We start from the raw sequence: 18,475 nt of genomic DNA, 5'->3' as shown, positions 1-18,475 counted from the left end.
TCTATCAGACATTGGTATCCATCATTTGAAATGACTTTCCTTAGCAATACCTGCCATTATCCAATGAAATTAACTCATTCACAGAAAAAGCCTAAACATTCTCAGAACTCATGCTGCAGCATGAGTTAAAGACAAAATTACAATTATGAAATGCACTAATGCCGCTAATCTATGCTTAATATGATAAACACATTAAGGATAATGTTAACTCCCAGTGCTACCATCTGTCAACAAATAGAAGGTGACTCAATCCAATAAATGCTTGAATTAGTTAACATCATCATTTGCTTCCTTTAATGTATCATTGCTGAGATGATTGATAAGCATTAAATTAGACAACTGACCATTCATAATAACTACTTAAGCATTTGATTCAACTCGGCAGTTAGTCCAAAAAGTTTTTTCATCTCTTTTTTTGTTACTTTCACGTTAGAACTTTTCTTCCCTTTCTGAAAGCCATTCATTGCCAAAGATCATAAGTAGCAGCAAATTTAGCACCAGCAGACGGTGATTTATTTTGTGTGTTTGGTGGCAGAAACTTTTATTTATCCAATTAGGTATTTTTTTACTGAATGGGCCGAATAAAAACATTAATAACATTAATATATTTACAGGACAGGCATAAATTACCAAAGTGTTCAAGCATAATACTTTGGTCGCATACACAGTACTGGTCCAAAAAGTAAGAAAATTAAAAATTTTATTTCAGAGTGATAAATCACACTCTTGTATGCTCATTTCATTTTTAATATGCACATAAAATCTAAAAAAAATTGCACATCACAGAAAAAGAATTGAAATCATACAATTTAAGGTTTTTATCTCACAATACAGTATTTTTCTAGTAGCAGTTAGTGAATCTTACATCCACTAAAATTTAATTCTGTGATGTAATTCACCTAACACCATTTCAGTAAATTTCCATGGGAATGAAGGAATTAGGTTTATGAAGTGGCCTACGCAGAATAATAAACAACGATGGAAGTTAGGTGGGGCAGGTTATTTACCACGAGCAAGAAGAGGTCCGAAGATAGAACAGAAAGTGGTTCAACGTCTAGTACAAGAGAAATTTTCCCCAGAACCATTAATGAAAATATTTCATAAGTTTTAGTGAGTTCACCATGGTGATCACGAGCTGAATACACTTTATTGCAGATAATTTTCAGCTTCATAAAAGTGAGAAGGAACTGGATAAAAATGTGAGCACAAGTCTTCTCTTGAATGCATTAGAAAGGTTTTTATCGAGTAACACTCCATATTGGCACCTGCTGCAGCAAAATATTCAATAAATTAACTTTGAAAAGCTTAAATAGCTGATGACAAATTACTATGTACTTTAAAGTGTATCCAGCATGTTTCTTGATTTTATAATGATTTTCTACTTTACATTACATGTCCAAGGTCTTTGTAGTTCTGTAAAAAACATTAAGTCTTCTAGCATACAAAAACATGAGGTATCTTTTATGTAAAGAAGCTCTATTTGCAAAGGGACACATGGCTTAAGAAGAGCTTCACATTGCTGACTATCTGAAAACCATTTTTGTGTACAGAAAAGGCTTGAACTACCAACAGAATCCCATCTCATAATACAACACTACAGTATAAAATAAATTTTTCACAGAAGTTAGCATGTTTTGTAACATATATAGTGAAAGATAACAGTAGACGTTGATGGCACTAATGTTCACACAAGACAAATACCATAATTGTTGTATAAGTGGCTGATACTACTACCACCTTAGTCATACACCCTCCAATAGAAAGTTGGTCATGTGAGATACTATCAATTCCTTATTTAGTAAGTGTCTTTGTATCACAAATTTTACGATTTCATTTTAGCAATTAAAAACTCAATACAGTTATGCTACCAAAGCTGGTAAAGAAAAACCTTCATACAACGAATTTTTTGGGACCGGAAAAATCATGACTCTGCTGTAGGGGGTTTAGTAGTATGGGGGTGATGTGTGGGTTTCATCTTTGCAGGGGCATTAAATTGCTCCCTGTACCTTACAATGCAAGTCGAGTAAATTTTTCTATCTTACTGTACTGACCTTGAAAACCTCTCCTATAGCAATGACAAACAATTTTTATACTTTATCATCAAATTCATGGGCTATCACCGCATGATTTTCTATCTGCGTATTTCTAACTGAAAATATTATTTTTCTCGTCCATTCCGCTTTATGCCTCATTGCTTACTTTACTTACAGTCTGAAATTAGAGGAATGCCAGAATTGATGCCTGTGGATTATGAATTTTTAAATTAATTCTGTATTATTCTTCAATATTATTCTTAACTATACTATATAACTACGTAACTTAACTCAATAATACCTTCAATATAATTCTTGAAGCTCAATAGTTAAAGTCAATATCAATTGGCAGTTGCATGCAGCAATTTTGCTAGAAAGATTTGTATACTGCCCTTTAAACTAATAATATACAATGCTTTGCTGGAATCTCATTGAAATACCAGTAAATATCTACGCTCGTGACTGTTATATACTATGAATTGATAAACGACGATGGAAGTTAGGTGGGGCAAGTTAGATACCACGAGTAAAAACGTTGCAGTTTGCAATGTCGTGAAGTCACAATGGCAATTGCAGATGGTGATGCCTTCATAGAAGCTTAACTGCATCATTGGCACACCAGTTCTTGTGTGCCAAAATGCAGTACCATCCATGAATACCCCAGATAATATTTGAATCTACACCTTGTCGCCGTTCAACCAGTAATGCAGAGCGGAGCAATAGACGGAGTAGTGAAGGACAGAGCAATAGATGGAGCCGTGCAGAGCAAAGTAATAGAGGGAGCCACGCGGAGCAGCACAGTGCTGATGGTTGGAACCAGACTACAGCCTTCACAGAGCCAGAGCGTCAAATTCCCTCCACACCCTCCACTCTGTAGGTCTTGGATGTGAACCCTTTGAAGCTAGGAGAGAAAAGATCAAGACGCAGTACCCTCAGCTGTAATTCTACTTCTTGCTTATTACCTAAATATCAATGGAAAAAATAACCTATGAATGCAAAACAATTTTTTTTCTCAATACTTCATTCTGGTGGTTCACTTTCCATGTTTTGGACAAGTGCAGACTTCTTTGTAGAGAGTTTTTGTAATTGGTGAGGTTATTTACTAAAGGTTTTTTTGTGTGCAATGTCCATTGGTGGGGCACAGGACCAGGCCAATGATTTTGAAATAGGGAGGTTTCCTTAAAATTTTGCTGAATGGGGGTTCGTTATACAGAGATTTTATTGTAAATCAGGAAGTTCATTCTAGTTACTAAAAATGAATTAACTTAAATTTTACAATTTTTTCCAGCAAAAATTAAGAAATCAACCAATAAGGGACACTTCACTGAGACAACCAGAATCTACCTCGATCAGCCATTCAATTTCTTGATTCCATGTATACTGCCAATGATAACTTTGTCATATTGCAGGATTTCAAATGATGCTGAATTCGGAGATTCCAAAATAAGGATGCTAAACAGCATATAAAAAAAACCATGAGATGACAAATGATGTGATTAACAATTCTAAATATCTCTATTTAACTATGTAGCCATTTAAGAGCTATGTACAGGAAAATTGGTAAATAAAGAGCAACGCAGACTTTAAATGCGGAGAACTTTAAATGCGGAGAACTTTAAAAGAACAAGATGACCGCTCAGTAGCAGAAGCAGGTAAGGGAGAAGTGGAGGGGAATGAACGTGCTCCCTCAGTCTTTCAAGCAACAAGGCTACAAAGGAAGGAGCTAGGGGACCAACATCTAGGGGATCTTGCAATTTTGTGACATCGTACGCTTCAAGCCAAAGCCAGGCAAGCTATGCAATGCAAGTACCTAGTTTGCGTTTCTACTTTCAAGTTGGTCTTGTCTTATGTGAGTGTGCTCATGCAACACTAGTTTTATTGAAAATTGTGCTGTTTGGACACTGTTGAGTATTGGTATAGCCTCATTGTAATTAAAAAGCTTCATATCAATCAATTAAAGCTTAAAATACGTAAATACTGTCAGAAATGCATCATGTTTCGTCTCATTCTTTTTTGAACATTGTATATGTCATCTAATTACCGAAAGCTATCGTTAGCCTCGTTTAGGTCCACTGGGTGACTCACATACCAGTTGCCCACGGAGATGGGGTAATTTGAAGCAGGTAGGCTGAAAAAGGTCAGTCAGTGAGAAGGTGCAGGGAAGAATAATGTTTCCATTGTTCTCATGTAACTTGATATTAATACCAAGGGAATGGGTTAGTGGTTTTGTGAAATCTGCAACATAGTTACTTTAGAGGTGGTTATTATCCTCCTCCCCTGATGGTTAAGGCTATGATTATCTCCCCCTATGATTAAGGTTCTGGTCTCTACAAAAGATTCATACTATGTGGCTGTTGTAATTTGCCTGAAAAATTTCCATGGCTGAAATTCTGTCACATAGCCCCTTCCAGAGCTTCCACTCTTGTGGAGCGTTGCATTCACTGAAGCCTTGACTTAAAATTTCAGATCCAGATTCGATGCTTTCCGTTACTTCGGATCTGATGTATCGGTGAAGGGCAATATCTGTGGATATTTGGATCCTATATATTCAGTCCAACCATCCCTATTTGTATCTCCCCATTCCACAATCAAAATCACACCATTTCATAAATCCGTCCAACATAAATAGTTCATATCTAAGTTATAAGAATGAAACATGGGACTAGTCCATAAATTTTATGAGGACAATTTAATGGAATATTACTTATTGGGTTCCCAAGAACCTACTCCATACTAGAGAACATTCCTATTAGTTTCTAAACGATAAAATACAGTCCATGAATAACATTAACTGTAGACAGATACAACCTGACTCCATGCTTCACATCTGAATAGCAGATGAATCACATGATATGGGGCTTAAGTATTTTAGCCTGAGCAGAATTTCTCATCTAAAGTGAGACATTGAGCCAAGAGAGAGACCTAAATTTATTTAATTCATCAGGAAAGCTAAAAGTAATCCATTCACTCTTTTTTTTTCAAATTGTTTGTAGACAGGCCTATGATACTTGAGCATACAATAAAAAATTCTCAACACAAAAACTTTTACTGGCCAACATATAAAAACGTACCCTACTAGAAGATTTTAGGTGACATATAGAGTTGGCCCTCTATTCATACTTTTCAGTTGACTGAATCCAATTATGAGGCTTTTTCACAAAAGTACTTTATGCAATATAGCAAAAAGAAGGCCAAAAGTTATCTCTTAGTTTATTTTTACAACTAAAGAGCCATCGATTTTTCACTACTGAACACTTAAGGCCTAAAACAAGGGCCTATGACTGGTAGAAGGGAATGAAGCCATTGTGTTTGAGACTCTCTAGCGGACCCTTCTAAGTGTTGATGCTATTCATACAAAACTCGGCCACCACTCCATTTCTCCCCCGTGAATACCGATGACCTTGAAGGCTTTAGCGTAGACCCTCAACGTTGAAGTCAATTCGCCCAATAACCTATGATGGCAAAAATTACATCTCAAAACCCTGTTGCTTTCAAAAATCTCATTTCCACTATCTCCATGCTTAATTAATGACCTAAATTCACTTATTTCATTCTGTTACGGAGGTGAGATAAATAACTTCGGTAGGTTGGCTAACTGTACTGCATGACGAGTAATACTTTTGGCCATTGCACAGCAATGGATTTCAATTAATATATAAACAAAAAAGAAGATTTGAGGCAAGCAATACTATTGATATGCATAAAATGATATCAATTTCGTGTGTACTTAGCGCAAGTTCACGTTTTATCATGAGAGCATTCAAGTTTTTTGATTAGGCTACACTGTGTTGCGATGTTTCCCAGAGGAACAAATTGGCGCTATATCGAAATGGCGCTAATCGAAAATGCGCTATACGAGACATGGGTGCATATGATAAACCATTTATTCCACTTCATCCCACTTGATTTCTCCTCTTCCTCACCCACAGTGTAGTGCGAGGACCACTCATAGAAATGGAGCAGCAAGTTAAAAAAAATATTTTCCCATGAAAGGCAAATAAGTAATAACATTATAAAGTGAATAAAAAGATTGGACCCTTTTAAATCTTGTGGCCTAAATTCATAACATAAATACAACAAATATCACAGTAATAACTATGTAGTAAGTAACATGGCAATGAAATGTAGAAATGAATGGATTATATTGATACTATCTCATAAAATTTTATTTTTACGGAAAGATCACGTACATGATAAAAATTTTTATATAGGTACTTTTATTTCACTCCAGATATTTTATTCACCCCTCCTTGAGAGCAATGGGTATAATTCCTTCAGCCTAGTCCCACATTATACTTTCCTGATTTTTTACCTCTTTTTCAAGTGTCTCTCTAAGAAGTTTTCTTTAACACCAACTACAAAAACTGGAATTACTTTTCATTAGATATAAAATGAACTCACCAAATCAAAATCCAATGATGGTTAAACTGCCTTGATAGATTAACTTTATTCAGAATTGTCTTCGCAAATGATCAAACAGGTTTTTTTGTTCTTGATTTTATAGCCATTAAACAATACTGGGATAAAATCTGTCACTATGAAACATGAGAATAAAATATAGAATGATGGTCAAATACATGGCATACGATGCAACATGGGATTATATAAAGCAAGCATTAACTTCAGGTTTAGCTAAATCTTTGGATAAAAAGGCACAAAAATGCACCGCATCTGAATTCCAATATGATGATAAGGAGATTCCAATAAAAACCATGATGATATGGAGATGCAAAGATAGTTTTAGAAGTGGATAATGCTAAGGAGGCACATTAGAAATATTTTCACCAGTACACATGGTAATAATTACTGAATTCACCTTCAACTCTTGTCATGAATACAAGTGGCCTTCAAATTTAGGTGCAATACAAAACACAAGACTTCACTTGAAAGATTTGCACTATTTAAGATTTCAAACAACTGTCCGGTTAAAAAAAAATTAAAAATAAATGAAATTGCCTACTAAAGGTTACATGATAAGCCATGGCAAAAGTGACATTACACAATCAAGATAAACATATCCTAGTGTATAGTTAGCTCCATTGCAAAAGAACCGTCTCATTTGTAGGTCACTTATGATGTACTTCTCATGTACTGTACATGTACTCCTGATGCACTGATCTCATTCCATGCCAACTTCAGTAACTTCAATTGCATGGCATTCACAAGTTATACGATAGTGCAAAGAAATACAGCAAAAAACACAGTTTAAATGTCTAGCCACTGAAATTAGACATCATTCACATATCCACACAATCATATCAATGAAAGCAGCTCTCACAATTCTCACAGTCAAATACACTTCAGAACAATGATTGACTGCTGATACATAAGTTCTAAAAAATCAGCACATTATGTAGCTAATGCTAAGAGCCCAAATAAATTTGAGAATAGAGAAAAGCAATAATGAATTTTCCAATTTTGATGCAGCTACCTTGGGAATTTCTATCATTTTTAATTACTATACAGAGGCCTGCTAATCATGGAGGATGAAGTAGTAAAATTGCTATAGATAAGTCCCGCCATAAAAGATTATTGGATGAACAGCATATCAATAACTGCCACAACATGTTAATTATTTCTGATGAAGTAAAATATCTATAATATATTGAAAGTATTAGCTTCAAGACATACTGCACTAAATATAAGTACACTTAGTCACAGCCATGATACTTAAATATTACCCTAAATTTTCACTGATAGTTATTGCTGAATTTTCATCAAACGATACTAATCAGCCAAAATTTGACTTAAAAATGGCAGTCAAATTGAGCAAAATCAGTATCAAATGAAAAACTAAAAACTATAATTTCCAAATAAGATCATTTTTTCAGAATCAACTCCCATTTAGGAAAGTATAGTTAAGTACATTTAACAACATTCACAATTGTTTTAATCCCTTTGAGAAAAACCTAAACACATAAAACTTTCTGTTCTTCAGTTGTCACTTAATTACTAAACGTAGAAATTCTGTGTAACAATTATCACTACTATATAGGAACCTCAGATTTTCAATGTAAATTGAAGGCCACTAAACCTTTAATCAATTTCCTGGAACAAAGTCAACAACAAATTCGTAAGTAACAAAATAACAATGATAAATAGCAGTGAACTACTGAAAAACTTAAAACAAATAAAACCTAAGCAAAATATACATCCACAGCAGGGTTATCCAAATGCAGCAGGTTAAGCATAGGAACTGGGAAGGGTGACAAAAGCATCTACACCTGCCTAGATTAATTCTAAAGCACTACAGCAACAAAAAAGCAAAGCAGGAAAACATAAGCTGTTACTTATAACCCAAAAATAGGCATACACCAGATAATTAACTATAAAAAAAAATTCCAAATGAAACGCAGCTGATGCACTAGGATTCAAAAACTGCATGGAAATAGATCCCTAACGTCTCCCATGTTTTGGATAACCCTGTATATTTTGGAATATTGCCATATCTCAGAGAGGATACCAAAAACATACCACTGAAATCTGCAAGCACAAATATTATGAAATTACTAGAAAGCAAAAGTTATAAAATAGCTGTAAATGGCATGTCACTCGGCAGTAAAGAAATTTCAAACCCCAATTTACTTCATGTGCTAGCCATTTGACTTCATAACTATTGGAAGGCTTTGTAGAGTTACTACGTGACTAAGGCAAATGAGCACCATACCAATGTTAAAAACTGATATATTTTAACGAGTATTACACTTAGAAAATAGGACGTTACATAACAGTTGAGTCACACACCGGCATTGGTCGTCGAATCACTCCTCTTGGTGGTGGGGGAAGGTAGTCATAATAAAAATCTTCATATCTGTAATAGTCATCATAATATGGGTCGCTGTATCCACCACGATAATCGCCATAACCATAATACTCGAAATCGACATCTAAAAATCAAAAGATAAAGACTCAATTTAGCCGGGAGTAGACGATAAATTTTGAAGGCATGCCAGGAAAAGAGAATTTTGGCCAAGAAACTATCTACTTCCACTATCAGCTACGTATGGACACTATTATAAATTCACATGGAAATCACTACTTTCTCGAAAGCATAATGAACTAATTGTATTTTTACCCTTACTTACCTTTATTCCACAATGCTGAATGCCAACCAACCATCCTACAACCCTGATGTGTAGGGTATATATCAGTTTTATATTGTCATGCAACAATTTAGCCAAGAAGAATACATACAGGAAGTGCACAAGGTATACTTAAAAGCACCAACAATGTAAATGCATCATGCAATGTTAGCATTCAGATATGCTGATTTATAATTCCATTTTACTTCTTGGACAAAGATTTGAGTCACTTGACAGAAAATCATTTCAACTTAGCTACAATATATTTCAAGGAAAAACATGCTGTATACAATGTGGCATGCCCAAATAGCTTTATCATGATTAATTTAAACCAAATGAGGAAGTACTAATAACATACCTCCCTAGGATTGAATCTTACGCATTTCAGTCAAATAATGCAGATAACACAATCAAAATACTTCAAATCATGGCAATCATAGAACAATATTTTTTAAAGGACTAAGAAATAGGACTTCATATGTAATTATCAATATTTTTTTCATTTTAACAAGAAATTATTTCCCTATCAAACGTATAACTATTCCTCAAAAGATCAATCAACATTAACTGAGCCTAACTCACACTGCCTGCACTCATTTCGAACAAACGACAGAATTGTATTTTACGCCACACCTAGTAACCACAAAGACAATAAAATTTTCTCTAACAACCTAAACAATATATTTATAGAGGAGAAAATTCAATCAACCATTTCACTTTGAAATCTAACTAAAAGTGTTATGTGATGTAAATTCACAAAACATAAATGAAAGAATACCATAAATAACTTCCAATATCTGGAAGGAAAATAGCCAGTATCTTTCTGAGAAACCTAGACACAATTGCTAACGTTATCTAGAAATTCCCCTCCAACATACTTCTCTTTCCCTCCAACCACTTACAATAATAACCATCACTTATAATCCTTAAGAATGTAGGGTAGAGATACTATTGAATACTGACATTGCTACTGTACTATGATTTACAGCAAAATAGTTCTAAAAGAGCAAAATTTATTAATAATGCAACTACCGACAAAGAATAAGCAATGCTCTCACTAACAGAAATTCATATACAGGCGGTCCCCGACTTTCGCACACAATGCATTCCCGAAAATGTGCGAAAGTCGAACCATTGACTTCCATACTAATTAGGGATTACGTTCCAAAAGAGTGGAATATACGTACTAAAACCTATTTTTTTCACGGATTTTATTTCAATCAACTAAATTTTAATAACATGCTAATAAAATTCCTCATATCATCTAATTTCTTTCGAAAATACGCAGAAAATGTAAATAAAAGTTTAAAAAACAAGAACTCCATTGGCTATCGAGTGAAACTTCCTCTTGGCGTTTAAGTTGACACTCCACTTATTACGTCCACTATAAATAATAAGACATCAAGAAGCATAACAAAATGTAATTGTTGAACCTGTACTCTGGATACCTTTAATTTTTACACCAAAATTCGACATTCGGCATTCGTGATCGCATGTATTTCGCATGTTATTCAAAATAGACAAAAGATGTACGGAATTCGGGTGATATTTCGTGCAATATCATTGCTGAAGGTGTACATTAATTAAACAGCACTCAAACGAAAAAACACAATTAGAAAGAAGATCTTACTATTTTTATTGAAAACTGTTTGATTATGTCTAGTTAATTTTTTTGAAAAATCTCTCCAATGAAGGCTTTCTTCTTCTCTTGATGAAGGCAATCTCTCTCTCATATAAATCACCTAGATTAGAGACAAATACCAACAATTCCCTTCATTGTATACATTCGTATTGTTCCCATATACTGCCATTTGAAACAATTGAATGTTGGGATGTGCAGTACACATCGCGGGAATTTAAAAAAATTACAGACCAATGTCCGAGAGTCCGAATTTAGGGTACGGAAGTCAAGTAAAAGGTGTCAATTTTGAACGAACGAAAGTGCGAACTGTACGAAAGTCGAGTGTACGAAAGTCGAGGACCGCCTGTACACTGATGAAACAATCTTTCCGCAAGCATACATGAAATTGGTTAGAAAATGAAGTGTGTTCAAGCCTCCCAGTTAGTGAATAACACTGATACCATTAATTTTGAACACACCCACAGAAACACTACATAAAACTTTTCTTTAGTCTACTGAACGAAGGAATTAACACATAGCCAATTGATTCTAGTTCGCCTAGTTTGATAATGCACAAGGATAAATCATCAACTAAGTTTCATTAGTCAGATATATCAATGCTTTATAAACATATATTTCACATTTAAAGCAAAGGAATATGAAAAGACCATTACAGCAGACATAACACATTCCTCACAGATAATCTACAACGGAAATAAGCTTGCATATTATAGGAAGGCAATGATTGAAGATGCAAAAATATGACAATAATTTTGCTATATTTATAATGCATGTACCCCGTGTTTTCTTTTTCAAATTCATTAAAAGAATAGCGATGTGGACACGACAATTAGGCAGCTAAATATGTTGAAAAGTATAGCTTAATTAATCCACTGCACCACTAGTGGCAAGTCTGTTCCTCACTGCAACATTCAAAACAAGATTGTGAAACACTCAAAATTTGCCAAGAACTAGTATCGATTTTGAATGAGTAACAATGCACCTCTAATAAATCGCTATTCAATTTTCAGCAGTCAATAATTATATGTATATGAAAAATGAAAGCATTACACTTAGTAATAAAAACCTAAACATATACACTGAACCTTTCTAAAGGTAATATTATTTTTCATAACGGTATGATTTCAAAGAGTACAGTCTGAAGTTATTAGCCTGATCATCAAATTTTGAACTTAGGCATTTAAACCTACGACCAATATGACGCAGACTCACACAGGCTGTTCGACCTCAGCAGATTTCTAGTAATTTCTGGCCCAGTTGGAGGAGGGTAGTACTCTAAGTGATTTAATTTATCATAACTATGTTTTTCATATTTTCCATTAATACGCACTAAGTAAGATAAAAATTGGCTGGCCGCTCAGCAGCATAAAATAAAAAGTTTCTGTTTTCCTATGCAACATAACCAAAAGATGCTTGAAATACAATTTACACTGAGGTTGATGCAGATTATGCCGATGCAGATCATAGCTGATATAAACAAATAATTTATGACATCATCCAATAGTTATCTAATCAGCTAGAATAACAGTAAACAAAATTATTTCCCAAGCAAAATGGTGCACATTTTGTAGGACACTTCTTTCATTAAAATGAGTACAATATTATTTCATTAAAATGTGTATACCACCCTGTTTGATGGTTAACATCAAAGGGATTGGAATGTTAAAATTTCACAACGGTGAAGAATGAAAATTTGCATGGTAATAACAAATGTCTCACCACTAATGAGATCATGATTGAAAGCATTGACCTGATTATTGTCCTCAAGACTATACCTGTGATCACACTACAATAGCACATCACTTAAAAATGTGTAAATTTGATTGTATGTCAATGGTTTCATGGTGGCTAGTGTTGGTCTCCCACTCTACGGGCTCCAGAGATAAAGAGATTTCTCCAAGACAGACTACTCCTGGCAAGAAAGCTTTGGGGAGGAAATTCTAAGTAAAGCACTTTCTTTATTGGGCGAGACATATTTATACTCCAACAAAGGGGACATTTTTACTAGATTATCATCACATCAATAATGTAATTGTCATCCCATTGCAATACATTAAAAAAATTTTGGGAAAAAATTTCCATGATAAAGTTACGTCTGAATAAGTAAGCAAAGTTTCTATAAAAAGTAGAGCCCTATTAGATTTTAGCAAAAATTTCTAAGAAAGTAGTGGAGTAAATCACCATTATCCTTTATTAGAATTAACTGAAATGAGTAGAAAACCAACTTTGAATCCCCAATACTTCTACACTTACTGGAATATAGTATAAATCGGTCGGTAACTGGTAAGATATAGGATATTAGAAGGGGTGATAATGTTCTGGAGGATATGGAAAGGAAGCAAGGTGGAAAGGGGAGGGGATAATGGAACCATCACTGACATAAGTGGTGAACAACCAAAAGGGATACCCTCAACAAAAATATTTGCACTTTTTAAAAGACTATAATTTCAAAATTCTATAATAGACTTTACTGTGGTTGCAATCATAAAAATACACATTTAAAAACAGATCAATGGTTATTGTTTGCAATAAGTTTAGAAAATAATGATTTATTTTCCCTATTGACCATGATTCTCATTATCTTTTATTCTAATCTTGAATTTTTATCTCATTTTTGTCTCAAAGGATTCAAAATATTTAGCAGCACATTGTAACTGTAAATTGCTCATTGTACTTTGTACATCACTCCACTTTAATGTACAACAAATTCATCCTTCAAATAAAAAAATTACCAACTCCAAGTAGATAATAAAGGAAAATTTAATATTTTATTTGAAAATTCTTGCAACATTATTGGATAGGTATAACACAAACAGTATTTTGGCCCACTAACATTTGGGAAAGGATATAGGAACTAGAGCATTGGTTGATATTATGGTTTTACTCAGTCATAGCACTGATTCTGGTAGCGGTCTAGTAAATATTAGTGAGTGAAAATACAAAGTTGGTGAATTAATCCTCCATTAAGAATTTTCAATAATTTCCCTTACCATTGTTGATTTTTTAGTAACTGTTAAATGGAGTATACCATCATTTCTCTGGTCAGTCTATCCAAAAAAAATCCCCTACTGCCATTTTCCTATCTCCTCTACTCCAATACTCCTTTTTCCTACCTCAAAATATCAGTCATTTCTGAGGAATGGTCACAATAGATGCTTAGAACTAAGGGGAAAGAAATTAAGAACTACAGTAGAACCTTGGTCATATGACCCTCAGTTATACAATGACCTCACTTATACACAGATTTTTTTTTGGTCTGATGAATAACCCCAAATGAAGCCATGTATTTCCAACCTCCCTGAGCGAAAAAACTGTTGGATTTTAACAGTTAATGTTGGATTTTAACAGTTACTGTTGGATTTTAACAGTTACTGTTGGATCTTCTACAGTTACTGTTGGATTTCAACAATTACTGTTGGGATTTATCAGTTACTGTTGGAATTTCTACAGTTACTGCTGAATTTTAACAGTTATTGTTGGATTTCAACAGTTACTGTTGGATTTAACAGTTACTGTTGGATTCAACAGTTGCCCCAATTAACTGTTGAAATTTTCAACAGATTTTTTTCGTTAAGGGCTCAGTTATGAAACTTTTCACTTATACAACGACCTCGGTTACGAAACATTTTTCCCAGTCCAATGAGGTAAAATACCTCACTTACATCACTTGTCACAGACCAACTCTACGAGAAGGTACGCATGCCGATTTTAGTCACAGGAGCGGGAGCAGTGTGAGCTCATTACTGAGATATGTCAATAAAGAATTAAAAGTTTTAGAAATGAGCGATGCTGTTCATTAGATATTAATTTTAACTATAGTAGATGATCGTCAATCTGGAATTATGAATTACAGAATATCTATCTCAAACGGAAGATTTTCTAGAAATTTTCCAAGGTTATGTTTTCTGTCGCCCCAGTGAAATAATGCCCAATTGAGCCATTAAAAATCTTCGCATACCAAAATTTTGGTTTCCAAGGTCATCCAAAAAAGATTGCGGTATTTGCAGTATGAACGTAAGTCGATGGTGATTCGACACGATGGCAAAAACAGCACTTGTGGTCTCATTCTGCAGGCTAGTCCCACGTCTGCGGGACGAATTGCACCCGGGGAAAGTGTCTTATGAGGCGCGTAGATCAAAACTGACCCAACTTGTAGCTCAGTGGGTTTAAATGAAACCTCGTTGGACCTTGAATAGCTTTAGTTTAATTCTACCTGGTAGCAAGCATTTATTTTTTAACAGAATGAGAGTTAGTGTTAATGCCCTCGGTGAATAACTAACGTTGTCAGTCGTCACGTAATCATTAAAGTAAAATTCAAAACGTGAAAGATAAGGCAGTTCCTTTCGACTCAGGAATGGCTTATAACCATTATATAAAATTACAAAGGTGCTCCGTGTTGTTATCAGAAATAGGAAAGTAACGCGAAGACAAATCACGCAGCTTGTGAGTCGAAGTGTCCGGCGCTGAATTCGCGGAAGAATGCCGACAGAGAAGCTATACCCTGTAGGTTCATTCTACTATTATTGCTAAAATTTCATGGGAAAATACTTCTTTAGTGCGTAAACATGATAGAGAGGGGTGATTTTTCCGGGCTCTTAAACTATTTCTGTTCATTCATCACTGACAGCAGTTGCATGGTTATTAAATTGCTCACTTAAAAGAAGTGATATAAGCACCGGAAAAATCTTAATCACGGAATATCCTCGGTGCCAGTGGGGTAACTAGGAATATGCTTTGGAAAGGGGATGGTAGTACCTGGGGGCGGCTCCCTTCTCCCCCGTGGCAACGGGGATTCCGGGAAAATTAAAAGAAAATGACGTGCCTGTAAATATATTTTACATCATTTTGGCACTTAAAATTTAACTTTAAGCAGATACTGTTTCTAAATGCCAACAGTAGACAATTGTTTTAAATATTTTTTTTCCTATGAGGCTTTACGGAGATCAATTCCCTCATCCCCCCCCACACTTACGCCACTGCTGGGTGCCGTGTGCTCTGTATTATCTATGTTATGGTATTAAGAGGGAGGTAACCGACAGCTGGGGTCATTTTCGCTTTTAGGTAAGGGAGAGAGGATGGAAACCCTGTGTTGAAATTAGCCACGTTGTAATGATGGGCTTAAACAGGGCTTAACGTCCCATCTGCTGGACAGTGTGTTGCAGTGGAAGTTCCTTTCTCACTATTCTCATGCAGGGATACAGCCATCTCTGAAAAGTTTGTGCCATAGCCAGGACGTGAAACTGGGCCAACAGGTTGTGAAACCTTCGTGATGCATTAGTGAAATTTTGCTCTCTAATTATGGGGTTAATTTGGATAACTTTCATCAGGTATCTCATTTCTTCAATCTCCAATCTTGGGTTTGTCCGTAGGTGGTAAAATGAATTTCCTGAAAACCGCAGTTAATGAGCTAACTTTTTTCGAAAATTGGCTTCTCTGTGAACATTAATGTCACCGTTCCAAAATTTCTCCAGTATGATAGCCTTGCTGCTAATTGCCGGAAATGCTAGCAATGCAACCAAGACGTTCAACCGTGGGTAATGTTGTTCAGGAAGGCAAAGTTATGTTTCTCTTAAAGTAACACATCATCTGTGGTGTTGCTGTTAGTAAATAAGACCATTAGGTTTCAATTTCTTGCCTCCAAATGAGTAATTACATCCTGAAAACTAACTGGCCCCTATTGAAAATGATTTCATACTAAATACCAAAAAACCTCACATATGAAACTTCCTCACTTATGAAACTATTTTTGGTTCTCTGCTTAAAGTTTCATTAGTGAGGTTCTTCTGTATTAAGAAAATGATCCCAACTAGATGTTTTAAATACCTGATTGAGATTTCCCAATGGCTTCCCTTTTCATTAGGATGGATATTTTACAACAGTTTCAAATCTGCCACATTAACAGTGACGATAAAATAAATGAGAAAAATTTCACATGAACTAAAAGCTAAAGCTCACATCCCTGGCTTCCCAGGCCATTGCACAGAAAACTACACATTTCAGAATCCTTGACTTCCGTTTAATTGAGGACTCAAGATTGTGTGTTGGCTGGTACCTATTCCGTATTCCTTATGACAGTAATTAGCATGACCTTTCCCTAAAAATTCATGGTCTAACCTTATGATAAAAGTACGCTAAATAAGTCAATGAAGGGGTCTTAAATGGCAAATGTTTGTACATTAGGCCGGTCCTTATTTTTCAGGATTGAGAAAAGTTTCAGCATAAAGTCAATAACATAAAAGCAATTTAAAAAAATTCTAGCATAAATAACCACTGAAAATGTTAAAGAAAAGGCCATAAAAGACAAAAAAAGGGCAGTGGAAACAAAAGCAAACATTTTTCGTGACTTATTAAGGTTTGAAATTACAGAATTTGATTTTACGAAGTTTGGATTATGCTTTCTGAAAATTTGTGCCGCCTCTCCCAATAATTAGCCTGGATAATCAGGAGTTTGCTGTACAACATATACCATTTAAGACCACTTCATTGTCTTGTGTAGCGTAATTTTATTATAGTGTTAGACCAAGATTTTTTTTGTGGAAGTTCACATTCATTACTGTCATAAGGAATATGGATATCTAGGCCAAGGTACAGGTCAACACACAATTTCTGTACCTCAGGCCAGCCCTTATTTTTCAGAATCGAGAAAAGTTATGTTTAGTCTCAAAATGATCCAAATGAGGTTTATATTCATGTTTTACAATTCGGTCACTCTAAAATAATGGCACCCTGTGCCCCAAGGGCAGGGTTGATTGATTTAAATCACGATTTAAATAACTTGATTTTTATTTAAAAAAATCAGGTGATTTAAATCATAATGTGATCTATATGTTTGATTTTTAAAGAGTCAAGAAAAGGAAGCTGTAAGTGTATAATTTTGATTTTTATTTCTTAATTAATACAATGAATCGACAGTTATCAGCACAATGGTGGCTCTTAAATAGAAATGATACTGTAGGAATGCATGTAACATGAAAATAAAAAAAAATGGCTTTGGTTAGAATACTAGTGTATCCGTTGAAAAAAAATTGTTTTCTGATTTAACTTCTAAGCGTAGGCACCATACAAAGTTGCAATTACAGAATTTTTCTGAACTTCATATGCTTTAGAACTGCATAATATTGCACATTTGATACTTCCAATGGCAATTTTATATTATGCTGGTGTAATTTTTAATTTGATACCATTGGCATTTCCATAGTTCTCTCCCCTGATTGACTAAATGTTGAAGTTTAAAGTATGTTGCCTGTTATTATTTCTGCAAACGATCATTCTCCAATATGCTGCCCAAATAGTTAGTTTTGCAAATAACTGAATTTTTGATGAATAGTGAATCATAAAAATCTCATTTAAATCAATAAAATCTGATTTCATTCATTAAAATCTGATTTAAATAAAAAAAATCAACAAAAATGATTTTTTTTTTTTTTTAATCATGATTTTTATCAACCCTGCACAAGGGTCTGACATACTGAGGACCCTCAATTGAGTTTTTTGGGGCAGAGAAAGTACTTTTCATAAGTAAAACGTGAAAGTAAAAGGCCAAATTTCTGTTTGTTTTCACCTATCTCTAAGCGTTTACAAGATAAAGTCCATCGTAATGCCATCCACAGGGTGCTACCCCACACCTCGGCACCACTGAGGTATGGCCTGCACCACTTACTAGAGACTTCCCCTCCATCTCCTCCCCTCCTTGGCAAAGACCTTGTTCCTGCTGGCAA

The 18,475-nt window shown here is 34.8% G+C and overlaps 1 protein-coding gene across 1 annotated transcript in view; it reads right to left on the bottom strand.

Moving 5' to 3' along the window:
- Positions 1–18,475, bottom strand: part of LOC124171029 (heterogeneous nuclear ribonucleoprotein Q-like) — a 147,962-nt gene that overhangs the window by 42,664 nt on the left and 86,823 nt on the right. Inside the window, exon 11 of the mRNA XM_046550168.1 lies at positions 8,778–8,920. Within this exon, the coding sequence (XP_046406124.1) occupies positions 8,778–8,920 (143 nt within the window). The remainder of the gene's footprint in view (positions 1–8,777; positions 8,921–18,475) is intronic.

The sequence above is a fragment of the Ischnura elegans genome, chromosome X (genome assembly GCF_921293095.1).
Source record: "Ischnura elegans chromosome X, ioIscEleg1.1, whole genome shotgun sequence".
Lineage (NCBI taxonomy): Eukaryota > Metazoa > Arthropoda > Insecta > Odonata > Coenagrionidae > Ischnura > Ischnura elegans.
This window is presented reverse-complemented; position numbering and strand designations above follow the sequence as displayed.